This window comes from Ranitomeya variabilis, chromosome 2 (assembly GCF_051348905.1).
Source record: "Ranitomeya variabilis isolate aRanVar5 chromosome 2, aRanVar5.hap1, whole genome shotgun sequence".
Classification (NCBI taxonomy): Eukaryota; Metazoa; Chordata; class Amphibia; order Anura; family Dendrobatidae; genus Ranitomeya; species Ranitomeya variabilis.
In genome coordinates, this window is record NC_135233.1 from 503763371 (window position 1) to 503779133 (window position 15763).

The 15763-nt window shown below is 40.0% G+C and overlaps 2 protein-coding genes across 6 annotated transcripts in view; one reads left to right on the forward strand and one right to left on the reverse strand.

Annotated features, from left to right (window-relative positions):
• ANO3 (anoctamin 3) overlaps positions 1-15763 on the forward strand; it is a 704489-nt gene that overhangs the window by 576157 nt on the left and 112569 nt on the right. The window lies entirely within an intron of this gene.
• MUC15 (mucin 15, cell surface associated) overlaps positions 1-15763 on the reverse strand; it is a 28062-nt gene that overhangs the window by 2780 nt on the left and 9519 nt on the right. Inside the window, exons 2-4 of one of the 2 annotated variants that reach the window (XM_077288027.1) lie at positions 13498-13616; positions 3089-3916; positions 2542-2697 (exon numbers count right to left, since the gene is read on the reverse strand). In XM_077288027.1, the coding sequence (XP_077144142.1) occupies positions 2542-2697; positions 3089-3896 (964 nt within the window). In that variant the 5' untranslated portion in view covers positions 3897-3916; positions 13498-13616. The remainder of the gene's footprint in view (positions 1-2541; positions 2698-3088; positions 3917-13497; positions 13617-15763) is intronic. The other variant, XM_077288028.1, reaches the window with a different exon arrangement.

The window sequence follows — 15763 nt, forward strand, 5'->3', positions numbered from 1 at the left end:
TTGACGCTGCGGATCTGCAGCTGTTTTCCATGAGTTTACAGTACCATGTAAACCTATGGAAAACAAAATCCACACTGCACATGCTGCAGAAATAAACGCGCGGAAACGCTGTGTTGTTTATTCCGCAGCATGTTAATTCTTTGTGTGGATTCCACTGGGGTTTACACCTGCTCCATAATAGGAATCCGCAGGTGTAAAACCGCAGGTGGAATCCACACAAAAACCACGGTAAATCTGTGGTAATTCCGCAGGTAATCCGCAGTGCAGTTTACTTGCGGATTTACAAAAACATGAGCGGAAAAATCCGCAGACATCCCACCTACGTGTGCACATACCCTTATGGTGCTATTGGATGGTAGAGTTTTGTCTTTGGGGGGCATGTACTTATTCCCCTGCATGAGGTTGACCAACCATAAGCAGGCAGCAAAACACAGGGGAAAAAAGCACGCCCTTCTCGTCTCACTGATCTCTGCAGCTACTGTGCAGAGATACAACAGTGTTTAATTATGCACCCACCATTATGTGGCTATAAGTTCCCCTCATGTGATAGCAGTCGAAGGGCAGCGCAAACTGCGCATGCCCGAAAGAGGAACTTACAGCGCAGATGCCGGGGACATTAATGAAGGCACAGGAAGCAGGCGCCCGGTGGACGGAGGGGCTAAAAGATGGCTGGGAGGTGTTTGTGTCTGGGGGGAAAAGACATGCCCCCTTCAGACAGACTGCAGGTATGGCGGGCTAATTAAAAAACGGAATATTGCAGCATCAGAAGGGACCCCCAAATAAAAGAGCCACCTTGACAGAATGCAGCATTAGTGCTGAGCAAGGTGGCTCTTTTAGTTAAAAATGCCTGGGGGGTGACAGATTCCCTTTAAAAGTGGAAGAAAAAAATTGAGTAAATTCATAAAAAAATAAAATATTTGGTAGTGTCACAATTTTTTGAGAGCCATACCATTTTCAATTGTTTGTCAAATGTAAAGGCCCCGTCTCACACAGCGACGCTGCAGCGATACAGACAACGATGCTGATCGCTGCAGCGTCGCTGTGTGGTCGCTGGGGAGCTGTCACACAGACAGCTCTCTCCAGCGACCAACGATCAGGGGAACGACTTCGGCATCGTTGAAACTGTCATCAACGATGCCGAAGTCCCCCTGCAGCACCCGGGTAACCAGGGTAAACATCGGGTTACTAAGCGCAGGGCCGCCCTTAGTAACCCGATGTTTACCCTGGTTACCAAAAAAAACAAACAGTACATACTCGCCTTTCGGTGTCCAGGTCCCTTGCCGTCTGCTTCCTGCTCTGACAGTGCCGCTGTACACTGAGAGCAGAGCGCAGCGGTGACGTCACTGCTGTGATCTGCTCTCACTTTCCGGCCGGCAGTCAGAGCAGGAAGCGGACGGCAAGGGACCTGGACACCGAAAGGCGAGTATGTACTGTTTGTTTTTTTGGTAACCAGGGTAAACATCGGGTTACTAAGCGCGGCCCTGCGCTTAGTAACCCGATGTTTACCCTGGTTACCAGTGAAGACATCGCTGGATCGGTGTCACACACACCGATTCAGCGATGTCAGCGGGGCCTCAACGACCAAAAAAAGGTCCAGGCCATTCCGACACGACCAGCGATCTCGCAGCAGGGGCCTGATCGCTGGTACGTGTCACACATAGCGAGATCGCTACTGAGGTCGCTGTTGCGTCACAAAACTTGTGACTCAGCAGCGATCTCGCTAGCGATCTCGCTATGTGAGACGGGGCCTTAAGGGCTAATTTTTTTGCCCTGAGATAAATTTTTTGTTGATACATTATGATAGATACAATATTTTGATTGCATATTATACAATTTCCTTATGGTGTTTCGGCAATTCTGCAAATATGCAATTCTGGTGTTTATATTTTTTCTCACTACATAGTTTACCTATAGAGTTAAATAATTTTATATTATAAAAAGATCTAACTTTTATGAATGTAGCAAAGCCACATGTATATTTTTTCTATTTGTTTATTTTGTGGAAAGAGGAAAGTTGATTCGAACTTTTAGATTTTTTTATATTTTTATTCTATTTTTTAGTTCCTTTAGGGGACGTGAACCTGCAACCATCTGATCACTTGTACTATATACAGCAATACTATGGTATTGCTGTAAATTGCAAAAATCACAGTCTCCTATGAATGCCAGAGACAAGCTGGCTTCATTGGAGTACTGTCAAGACTGGAACGGAGGTTTTCAGTAGACCCCTGGTTGTCATGGCAGGTCATCGACCACCTCAAACTCTACATGACAGCAGCACTCAGCAGATTAACAACCATGTGCGGAGCTCTGCTTCACTTGCAGCTGTTAGAGGCAGATGATTGCTGAATAATACAGCCATCATCTGTGGGCAAAGTTGCGGCCTCAGTTTATAAGCGCTCAAGACATATTAGACGTATCAGCACATCGAATATTGATAAGGAGTAAACATTTTCTGACAGTTTCCATTACAAATTAATTCATGAAAAAAATAATTAATTATAGAAAATGAGAATAATATACCAAACTATGTTTGCATACCTGGATCATTCCTGATATCCTCATATAGTCTTCGATGTGAAAAGGTACTGGATTTTTTACTTCCACATAGGATGTAAGCTGTAAGACACACCAGCGTAATCCCTAGGATAGACCCAATAACTGCTCCTAGGACAACTCCAGCATTGTTTTCTACTTCTGCCAAAGTAAAAAGAAGCAAAATTCAAAATTCTGCAAATATTCAGAATTTGTAAAACTATAAATATCTCCTAAAACAAAATATTATTAATCCCAAACTCATATCGACACATCTCTGCATTGTCCCTTTGAGACAAGCCATGTTCACATACCGCATTACAATGGATGTCGATTATTCTGTAACATGAGAAATTCTGAGCTTATTGTTCATAACTATCACATGTGGACTGGGGAGCAACAACTTCTAGGTGACTATTAAGCAAGATTGATCAACCAGTTGACATTTCCTGGTTATATTGAATAGGGTGTAACCTACTCAACTTTCTTACAATGCAAAGACAATTGTACACCTGATCTAAAGATCATCTGGTTACATTTCAGCACATCATACCTTTATCACTTCCTGAGATTTCAGAGTGGCTGCTGTTTGTCGTGGCCACATGTTCGGTGCTTTGTGTAGTGGCTGTGGTTTCTTGTGTTGGCTCACTGGTGGCAGTGGAGCTGCTTGTTGGAGTAAATTCAGTTGAACTGGGAATATCCGTTGTATTTCCTGTTGAGTTGGATTCTGTGTAGGTTATATGCGTTGTGACGTTGACAGTGCTGGAGACATCTGTATGTTCATAAATCATCGTGCTCACCGTAGTGGTCACGTTGGAGACATTATTTGACGTTGTGTATTCTGGTGTGACACTTTCAGTGGGAGCTGTACTCGAGAAACTTGAAGAAGCTGTGGAGTTTGTGGTAAAGCCTGTGGTAGTGTTATCCACAGTTGTATTGCTTGGCAAAGAGCTTGTTGTGCCATCAGTTACAGATACAGGTGTGGTTGTTTCAGCGGTCAGTTCTGAGACATTTATAGGAGTTGTGCTTCTTTCTGTAAAGCCTAGATTAGTTGTCTCCACTAAAATAGAGGTGCTACGGCTAGTTTGAGTGTTCTCGTTAGTTGTGCTGCCTACAGCAGGGGTATTATTTGTATTGACATCTTTACTACTAGTAGGTGACATGGTGGTTGTTGCACCTGTCACAGTATTATCGTCTATTTTTGTAGTGATCACATTTGTAGATCCTGTTTCAGTAGGTACGATAGTCTTTGGATTTGCTGTGCTGCTCTGGCCATGGGAATTGGTCCAAAATAGAGAAATCAATAACAATAATGTAACTTTTCTGAATGATGAAAACATTGTTTCTGTACGTCTCCCCATGTAGCAAGAACTAACAAAACCTGTAAAAACACAAGAAAAAGATGTGATTTAGTGTCTAAAAAATAAAGTGGATTCAGATCCAGATATTCCTGTAAAGTAATTATATAAAATAAACTATTGTTTAAATCAGGTTTTTGTGGTAAATGTACATTTTAAATATTTTTGTAATGTTTTCTTTTTCCCCTGCCCATATCTGTATTAAAAAATAAAAACTGGAAATCTTGGCATTTTTCACATTGAAAATGTAAGCATTTTTAGTCTCATAAGGGCAGATTAATCCAAGCTTTTATGTCAGAAAACTGGCGTAAAAGCTTTGAAACGTTACAAAATTTTTGCACAATGGAGAGATGAGCAAAAAAGTGTATAATTTTGGCATTTTCACACCAGTTTGAATTAGATCCACTAAGATTGGTGTAGCTGGGGCAAAGCCTATCCATGAAATGCATAAAAAATGCTGGCATGTTGAATAGCAAAAATGCTGGCATGTAGAATAGCAAAAATGCTACTCCAGGCCCGGCGCACACCACACAGCAGTGGAGCCAAATAATTAAAGTGAACCTGTCAGCAGGATTTTGCTAAGTAAACTACAGTCATTATCAGATTGGCAGCATTAAGCCCATTAAAATGATACCTGGGGTGAAAAAATTAGTCTTGTGGTTCTTGTGTAATCAATGTTAGAAGTTTTCAGCTAATGAGACGCCTGTGCTCCGTGGCGGGACTGTAGGCAGAGTCTTATATTCCTGCTCTAAGCCAGAGAAACCAAGGGAAAACCTGCCCACAGGCCATACTGAAGCACAACCAATCTGTCTCTCTCTCTGTCTCAAAGATGAGGAACATGTTTGTAATTTGGGACGGCCTGTGGACTAAAATAGTAACCTGGTTGTTAATATTTGTGAATTATTTACCTTCTGTCATTGTAACATAAACTCTGGCACATAAAAAGTCCGTTGACAACTATTGTGAAATCATTGAATTTTCCTCAATCATGTAAGCACACACTGTACTTGAGCATGCTCTTGAGGGTTTCACCTTGCATGCAATCCATACTCTAACCTAAAGTATATTCAGAGCTTCCTGTGACCGCACCTTGCTACTGTGACTCAAAGTCACCAGTGCTAGTGAATAAACACACAGACTTCTTCCACTGCATTCCCCATTATCCATACCAATTTTGAACCCTTCCATGTGTACAATTAATTAAATGCTATATTTTTTTCATGAAAACTTCAGCTCTTTTAAAGCAAGTTAGAAAAAAATTAATGAAAGTATTTTTTGTAAATGTTCACTTTAGCAACAGGAATGTTTCAATAATAATGCAAAATAATATGAACTCCGGATCAGTTGTATACAATGATAAACCTGTGCTAGAGTCCAGGAATGTAGCATACAATGCCTCAGAATTGGTCCTTGCTTTGTCATGGCTATTTTTAGAAGTATATATCTCCAACAGTATTTTTTTTCTTCCCTTGAAAATATTCAGTATATAATATGTGTGTGTTTAAACAGTCATTAATTGAAGAGAAATAGCTGGGCATGAGGCTGAAAACTTGGTGAGGAACAGCCAAAATTTGCTGCAAAGATGATGTTGTGGAAGACCGTTTCATGTCACAGGTCATACATCATGAGAAGACTGAGCACCACAACAAGACATAAGGCAGTTATCTTGCAAAGACCCTCGATCATTCTTCATTGCAATTCGCAGACACTCATTATTGTAGCACTTTTCAGCCCTTCAGCAACCAAACTGCCTTCTGTTACAGCCATAGATAGTTTAGTCACTAGGCCTTGGTAATCTCAAACATATGGCTTTTAGAAGCAGGTGTTCAATAAAAACGACTTCTGGCCACACTTCTATGAGCAGTAGATGGGTGTAGCTGGGTTCCACTGATTGCTGCCAGTTCTGAGCTGATGGCACTGATAGACATCTTCAGATTTTGAAGGGAAGTAAGCATGATGTGTTTTTCATTTGAAGAACTAAGTTTCTTTAGCTGACTGCTGTGTCTACAGTCCTCAACATTGCCAATTGCCTTGTTATTCTTCAAAAGAACTTTAATAGTCTTTCTCAGAAGCCCATTCTGCTTTGAGGTCTTTGGTAGAGACCTTGCTGATGCAGTATAACTACCTTATGTCTTGTGCTCAGTCTTTTCATGATGCATGACCTGTGACATGAAACGATCTTCCACGACATCACCTTTGCAGCAAATTTTGTCTTTTCCTCACCAGGTTTTCAGCCTCATACCCAGCTATTTCTCTTCAATTAATGACTGTTTAAACACACACATATTATATACTGAATATTTTCATCTGTTTTGTAAAATTGGTTACTCATACCTCTGACTATAATCATGTAAAACCCCTGACTCTCTGCAGGTGTATCTAGAAGAACTAATGCAGTTTGGAAGGTACATGGTGGTAACATCAAATATTGATTTGATTTAGATTTCTCCAATGTTCTTTCACTTATTTTTTAACACAATGAACAAAATGCCAAGTGTTAATAGTTTATTTTTTATCATTCTTACTTTGCAAGATTTTTTGTACACCTGCCTAAACTTTTGTAGAGTTCAGTATGTGTTTTCTATCTTCTCTAAAACATCTTCAAGCTTACAGACTAAAGCAATCTATATTCTATTAACGTGTAGTGTAGCTAACCACTGCTGTTAAAAAAAAGTCCTAAAATACCACTAAAACGCCCTGTCAATCTTCTCCTAAACTTTTTCTTTGCTTTGGATACCTCAGAGGACCTCTCTTACATACTGTATATTGACTCTGAATATCCTATGGTAAACTGTTCAACCCTATGAAGGTGGATTTTGTGCAGTATCGTTTTTATACATATTATTCAGTGTCCCTTTAACTAGCCCTTAGCATTCTCGTCCTGTATTCAACAACTTCTGAAGACTATCACAGGGATTAGCAAGATGTTTTGTGCTTCTCATTACCTCTACCCTATAGAATTATGCACAATTGACACCGATTTTCTCCCACAAGATGAAAATACGTCACTCGATAGCTTAAGGGCTGAATGACTCCTTTCATTTCAAATCATTATTACATGTCACCTACACTGACTTCTGCAGGTATACATTACTCAGACGTGATTTATATTCTAGAGCTGTCTTCATAATCTTATTTTATACCATGCTGAATTAACTTGCAGAGTGAAGGAAATATTACTTTATAATAGTCTATGGTAATATGACTGCAGTTTATAAATTTCCTCCATGACTTATTTTCATTGAATACAATATAATAAGGTTTAAGAAGAACCTGTCACTAGGTTTTAGCTTTATTCATGCTGCCTTTCTGAAAATTCCACTTCTTTTTCAAATGTCTCTAGAGATATGGGCCTTTTTATGTAATTCTACATTTTATTGTCTTTTTAAGAAAGAGGTGCTCACAGGATCCTCTGGGGCAAGTCTTTAGGCTGCTCTGAATACTTCCCCGTGAGCCATGCATTCTTATAAAAACAAATATTGGCACTTAATAAAATGGCCCATATCTCTGGAAAATATGGTGACTTTAAAAATAAAAAAAATAAAACAATCAAGCAAAAAATAGCCAAGTTTGACTTGGTGACATGTTCTCCTTAAAGAGCTCAAGAGGACAGAATTTAATATAGATAATTACTACCTATTACATGCATTGTAAGCAGGCTTAATGTAAAGTGAATTATCATTCCAAGCATTTGAACGTCTGTATTTATGACCCAGATGGTACTGTCAAGAATCAGTCTGGCTTCTCGTTTGCAATAACGGCTATTGTCTCCATTAATAATGACAGAATGTTCACTGTAATCATTTATAAGTGACATGTCACCTGCTAACAAAGATTGAGAGCAAAAATTATTTTGGCTGCTATGGATAAAGCACATTAAGGGAGTTTTCCCACCAACAAAAGTTAATTTTAATCAATAGATCTTCAAGCATAATAATAATAATAATAATAATAATAATAATAATAATAATAACTTCCACAATCGGATGTGTTTAAATAAAATGTTCCTGTGCTGAGATAATCTTATAAATGTGTCCCTGCTGTGTACTGTGTAATGGCCATGTCTGACCGTGCAGGAACATGGTCTGATCATACCACAGTTCCTGGACAGGGGAGGGATGAAGCAGGAGAGTACACAGACATGACAGCACAGGATCACAGGATCACAGCTTATTCTTTTGTGACGTAAAACATTTCACTGCCAGATTTTAAACAATCATATGTTATCCTGTCTGTATACTCTTTTTCTTCCTCCTCTGGATGTGATATGATCAGACCATGTTCCTGCACAATCAGACACAGCCATTACACAGTACACAGCAGGGACACATTTATAACATTACAAGATGGTAGCCTGATTCTAATGCATCGGGTATTCTAGGATATGTATGTAGTTTATTTATGAAGATTTTAGAATAATGCAATTTACGCACAGGATTCGGCCGGCCGCGACCAATTAGCAAAGCGTGGTTCAAATCCCGCGCCAATTCACGGCCGGAATGCGCCTGTCACTGATTGTTCGCGGCCGGCCACGTAGTATATAGCACAGCTACGTAGTATATAGTATACTACAGTATATAGTATATATAGCGAAGTAAATAGCACAGCCATGTAGTACATAGCACAGCCACGTATTATATTGCACAGCCACGTAGTATATAGCACAGCCCACGGAGTATATAGCACAGCCCACGGAGTATATAGAACAGCCATGTGATATATAATACAGCCCACAGAGTATATAGCACAGCCACGTAGTATATAGCACAGCCCACGGAGTGTATAACAGCCCACATAGCATATAACACAGCCACTTAGTTTATAACAGCCCACGTAGCATATAACACAGGTCACGTAGTATATAACAGCCTATGCACGCAGTATATAACACAGCCCACGTAGTGTATAACACAGCCCACATAGTGTATAACACAGCCCACGTAGTGTATAACACAGGCCACGCAGTATATAACAGCCCACATAGTGTATAACACAGCCCATGTAGTATATAGCACAGCCACGTAGTATATTGCACAGCCACGTAGTATATAGCACAGCCCACGTAGTACATTGCACAGCCCACGTAGTACATTGCACAGCCCACATAGTACATTACACAGCCCACGTAGTATACTGCACAGCCCATGTAGTATATTGCACAGCCCATGTAGTATATTGCACAGCCCACATAGTACATTGCACAGCCCACGTAGTACATTGCACAGCCCACGTAGTACATTGCACAGCCCACGTAGTACATTGCTCAGCCCACGTAGTAGATTGCACAGCCCGCGTAGTATATTGCACAGCCCACGTAGTATATTGCACAGCCCATGTAGTACATTGCACAGACCACGTAGTATATTGCACAGCTCACGTAGTACATTGCACAGCCCACGTAGTATATTGCACAGCCCACGTAGTATATTGCACAGCCTATGTAGTACATTGCACAGCCCACGTAGTATATTGCAGAGCCCACGTAGTACATTGCACAGCCTACTTAGTACATTGCACAGCCCACGTAGTATATTGCACAGCCCACGTAGTATATTGCACAGCCCACGTAGTACATTGCACAGCCCACATAGTATATAGCAATGTGGGCATCATATCCCTGTTTAAAAAAAAGAACTAAAATAAAAAATAGTTATATACTCACCTTCCGTTGGCCTTCGGATGCAGGCGAAACATTTACTGATGCTCCTCGCGCGCTCCGGTCCCAAGAGTGCATTGCGGTCTCGCGAGATGATGATGTAGCGGTGTCGTGAGATCTCTACATCATCATCTCGCGAGACCGCAATGCATGGAGCGGTCACCGGAGCGTTGCAAGGAGCGGGAAAGGCCTGTTCTGGAACCGAGGGGCCGACGGACGGTGAGTATATAACTATTTTTTATTTTTTTAATTATTTTTAACATTAGATCTTTTTACTATTGATGCTGCATAGGCAGCATCAATAGTAAAAGGTTGGTCACACAGGGTTAATAGCAGCGTTAATGGAGTGCGTTACACCGCGGCATAACGTGGTCCGCTAACGCTGCCATTAACCCTGTGTGAGTGCTGACTGCGGGGAGTATGGAGCGGGCCCCGACTGTGGGGAGTAAGGAGTGGCCATTTTGCCGCCGGACTGTGCCCGTTGCTGATTGGTCATGGCTGTTTTGCCGCGACCAATCAGCGACTTGGGATGTCCTGTAACGGACATCCCAAGTCACTGATTGGTCGCGGCAAAACAGCCATGACCAATCAGCAAGACAGACAGACAGAAAGACGGAAGTGACCCTTAGACAATTATATAGTAGATATACATGCCTTCCTTATTCTCAAAGGTGCCAGTCTAGGTAACATACTGTATAGCTTATAAAACCACTTCCAAGAAATATTCATCCTCGATACAAGGTCATAAACTGCATTCATAATTAAGCAGGTCAAGCCATTCACACTCATTAAATTAATTAACAAATCTTCATTAATTGTTTAGTAGTATTTATCCATAAGGAATGTGAAATTACATCTAATACAATCTGGATATGTAATGCGGGCACATCTGCATTTTCTAAATTACTTATGAAAAACAGCCATCTCCGTCACCACCTGTTTGTACAGCCATTCACAACATAAGTAGAAGATTGTACATTTTGTCCTTTCAAGTCCTTCCTAAGTAACGGTAGCACAATCTGTGAGTGTCGCCACTTGTTGGGTTAAGATTGTGCACTTGAGAAATTAGTGTATTTTGGCACCCTTGCCTCAGCTCTTAACCTTTTTATACCGCCACCTATGCAAACACAGGCAAAGGAAATAAAAGAAAAGGACAAATTTCTCTACTCCCAACTCTTTTCTGTACTTTATTTAATATAAAATTCATCCAAAAGTGTTCTCAGCTTCCTCACAATAAGGAACTATGGTCATGACCTAAATTCTACTGGAACTATGTGGGATACTGTGGGTGAAGGGTCACTCTACTTATTTTTTTTCTTCTAAAGTTCGACAACCTGCTAGTGAATTCAGAGTTATTACTAAGGTTTTGTTCATGATCCTCATATATTAGCCAAGGAGGTAAGCCGGTACTGAATGTCTCTTTCTAGAGAAACTGTCAAGATCAATAATATATTTTTAGTGTGAAGTCTAAAATATTTCATTTTTCCTTCAAAAAAATTGAACACTTCATTAAGAACACCAATCTTAATAAAGGAGTGTAGTTAAAGAAGCACTTCTCCTTCCATCAAAGTTTTTATCCTCTTAATATATTGCAGTCATCATATTATACAGCACTGTGTACTTACAATTGCTCATTTTACCTTTCTACCCAGATAATTCTTCTCTTTTCTCTGCTGTATGTAGAATCAGGAAGTCTCTTCTCCCTGGATAAATCATTCCTCACTTCAACTGATGACCCAGCTGCTCCACTCCCCCTGCAGGAACCTTTGCAGTAATATAAAATTGTTCAAATGATGACTCATGCAGGGAAAATTGACCTCCTGTTTCTACATAAAGCTTAGAAGGATTCAGCTAGTCAGTTTTTAATCAAGTGATGTCATAGACCTAATGGAAAAGAAAAGAATTAGCTGGGTAGAAAGGCAAAATGAGCAATTGTAAGTACATAGTGCTATATAATATGATGACTGAAGATAAAATATTTGATGGGAGGAGAAGTGCTTCTTTAATGAATTAGGGAACACTAAATGAATTAGGCACATCCGATAAATGCCATACACCTCACCCAAAAATGTACTCCAGTCAGTACACTAAAGTGGCATGAACTTTCCTGAATTAGACAGGTGTGCATAGCCATGCCCCATCCAACCCCTGCTTTATTCATTTTGGCAAAGCCAGCCAGGACTGGTGTGAAAATGGCAAAAGTGTCAAAGTTTTTCAGAGTTGTGCACACAACGTATGACGAGGTGTTTTACCTCAGAATTCTGGTGTAAACATCTTAAAGAATTGGTGCCTAAAGGTGAAGTGGCATTAATCGATGTACGGCATCTAATGATCACCTATCAGCAGCATATTTGCTGTTCAGTGGTTGTATAATAGCCTTTTAATGCAGGGTAATGCAGGCAGACCACATTGTCAATGTTCATGGAACGATCTATCATAGGTTGTCATTACTTTCGTCAGCACGAGTCCTGTTTACCCAAGACGATGTGCTGCCGAGAAGAATAATTTTTAAGCGTGCTTTAAAATATTTTCATTTGATTGTGTTGCTCATTCATCGGGAGATGGGCAGCCTGTCCATACTGCAACATTATTGTGAAATGAGGGACACTCGCCCACGATGATCTTGCAGTGTAAACCCATCTTTACTCCTGGGTCCTCCAACATATTACAGCTGATCACTGGAGATTGTTCAAAATGTCATACTGTATTATGTTGGTGCATGACTGGTATTGTAAAATGCTGATAAAACAGCAAATACAGGTCATATCCTTTAAAGAGAACCTGTCATGCTATTTTTAGTGTCTAAACTGTCCCCAGTGTGTTGCTAGTGATGCATTGTGCATCACTAACATTTTTTTCATTAAAAACAGCGCTGTAATCATGTGCAAAAAGCACTTTATGTAGTTATATTGTACCTGCTCATTTAGTCATAGGGGTGTGCTTTATTCCGTTCAGTTATGGTTGCTGCCGCCCACCCAATTTGAATGATGTTCCCTGTGTTGCGCAGATGTTACTCGAATCTGCTTTGAAATCCTGTGCTTGCAAAGTGTCAAGTGGGGAGCCACAGTTGCGCCATGACGAGCGGCTCCCCGCAGATGCCCACTGAAGCTGTGTGTAGTGCCCAGCTTCACTGACTGTGTTCACATGCACCAGAGCCACTCTTCATAGCATATGTTCGGCTCCCCAATCCTCACTGTGCAAGTGCGGCTCCACGATACACGCTGTGCAAGCGCAAAATTTTCAACTATATTTGAGTGACATCGGCGCAACCTTGGGAGCATCATTCCAATTGAGTGGGCGATGACAATCCTTACTGAATGAAATGAAGCACATCTCTATGACTTAACAAGCAGGTAAGATATAATTTTATTAAGAGCTTTTTGCACATGAATACAGCGCTGTTTTTAATGGGAAAAATGGGTTAGTGATGCACATTGCATCACTAACAACGCACTGGGGACACTTTAGATGCTAAAATGACTTGACGGGTTTCCTTTAATTCTTTTATCTTGGCATCTGATGTATTATTCATTTTCAACATGCTGATCATCCTGCTGTCTTAATGAAGCACTCCCATCTAACTGGATTGAAAAGCAAAATGAGCAATAGTATGTACACAGTGCTATATAAAATGATGACTGCAATATATTAACAGGATAAAATCATTGATGGGAGGAGGGCTTTTTTTAAAAGCTGATCTAGTTTACCCAAATAGATGTGAACAAAATGAGAGTGGTCGTCCTGTTGAAGTGAACATCACTGAGCCAATCCTGGCTTGGCTATAGTCTACTAGACTGAGCCTTAAAGATACAAATTTGCCTCATGCTATTGATGAATATTTTTTCTTTCCTTTATGTATTTTCATAGATCAAAAAAGCTACATGATTGTCATAACTCTAGACAAGATATTGCTCAACAACCTAGTACAACTCTTTGAGAGACCGTTACCTGGGTTGTGGTAAAGAATAGGCTCTGGATTGTCAATTCTCCACCAGGATCTAATTTTTTGTCATGCTGTTTTGAAGTTGATAGTCAATAAATGTTGGTATTCTTGCATGGGTCTAGCACTGGAACAAAGAGATTATTGAATTTTTTGAATTTTTACAAAACATTCAAATTAAACAGGGCATTTCCAGATTTTTAAAAAATAAGCCTTAGGGTAAGAAAATGATATCCATGAAAGTAATAAGTATAATTTACCAATAAAATCCTACACCAGTGTCAATACTCTTTTGATCCATGCCGATATGGAAGGTGACAAAGTTCTGTTTGTCAATCAGCTATCCATGGAAGAATATCACTGAACTCAATGGTCACAATGGTCATTGTTACCAGTGAGAATAGTGAAGATGCTAGAATGATGAGGTTTACAAAGGGTAAAAATTATTATTTATTCATTTTATAACATTTTCTACCCTACTTCTAAAAGCATGGAAGCCTCCTTTACAACAGAAAGCCCTGGTAGTTGTGGGACTATAGTATGGAGTCTGTGTGAAAGTTGGTGATGTGTTTGAATGTGTTACTGTATTTTATATTGTAGGTTTTATTCATGTAATAGAGTAAATATGTGATGTGGCATGCTAAGCATGGCACACTGAGGCCGTAGCTAAATTATAATGCCCTACAATGGCGCTCACGTACAATTTGGAACAAGTGTGCATGTCTGCCAATGCTTGCTTTTTAAAACATGGTATTCCATTTGGCCTAGGGTGCCAATGTCTGAGCCAGTTCTAATGTGCACTCTTTTGATACAAGGCCCCATCATTCTAGTGTCCCTTTGATAAATCTGCAAAAAATTACTTTTGAATTGATCCAACAAGACTTGAGTAAATTCAAATTTCCTACTCTCCATGTAGAATGCAGGCTGCCATCACATTTTTTGGCTTCTGTATACAAGTGCTTTTCATTAAATTAGAATATCATCAAAACGTTAATTTCAGTTCTTCAATACAAAAAGTGAATCTCATATATTATATAGAGTAATTACAAAAAGAGTGATCTATTTCAAGTGTTTATTTCTGTTAATGTTGATGATTATGGCTTACAGCCAATGAAAACCCAAAAGTCATTAACTCAGTAAATTAGAATAACAAAAATCCACCTGTAAAGACTTCCTAAGTGTTTTAAAAGGTCCCTTAGTCTGTTTCAGTAGGCTCCACAATCACGGGAAAGACTACTGACTTGTCAGATGTCTAGATGGCAGTCATTAGAAGCATTACTGCAAGGAAAATTGCACACCACCCAATAATGAAAAACAATTATAATAAAATATAACAGACTGATTTTATTAACTCATCAAAAACACCACAAACAATTAAAACATAATTAAAAATACAAACATCATTATACACTCAGGTAATAAAGACCAAAGCTAGGGCATAATATTGTAACCCAAAACAAACCTAGTGGCTCATGAGGCTGTGTGCGATCCACCTAATCGGACAATATCATAGATGGCCCATATATGCATGTAGAGAAACCCATATGCAAAAAGGAAAGATAAAGGGCCGTTTGTCCAAGGTGATATATGTCTAGCTAGCCAACTAACAGGTTAAAGGGTAACCAGTACATGATAATACCCCTAGGTTCCTTAGGAGTAAATGGAGGAAACCCCCCATGAAAATACAACTTGGTGTAGAAGCAGTGCCCTGTTGTGAATTTGGATTCTGGGCTCCCCCGGTGGCCGCTTGTGGAATTGGACTTGTCATCCTCTTTCTTGTTTCACCTGGTTCCATCAGTAGTGGGTGTCGCTATTTAAGCTCATTTCTCTGGTGGTTTCTTGCCGGTCAACAATGTTATCTGATGCCTCTCAGTGCTTGTTCCTGCTTCTGACAACTACTAGATAAGTTGGACTTTTGTCCATGTTTCGTTTTGCCTATTTGTTCCAGTTCACAGCTGAAGTTTTGTTACTGTGTCTGGAAAGCTCTCGTTGATCAGGGATTGCTACTCTGGCGTTATGAGTTAATGCCAGAGTTTAAGGTAATCTCTGGATGGTGTTTTGTTAGTGTTTTTCTGCTGACCATGAAAGTATACTATCTGTCTTCTGCTATCTAGTAAGCGGACCTCAAATTTGCTAAGACTATTTTCCTGCTGCGTTTGTTGTTTCATCTGAACTCACCGTCATTATATGTGGGGGGCTACTGTCTTCTTTGGAATATTTCTCTAGAGGTGAGCCAGGTCTTATATTTCCCTCTGCTAGCTATTTAGGTCTTAG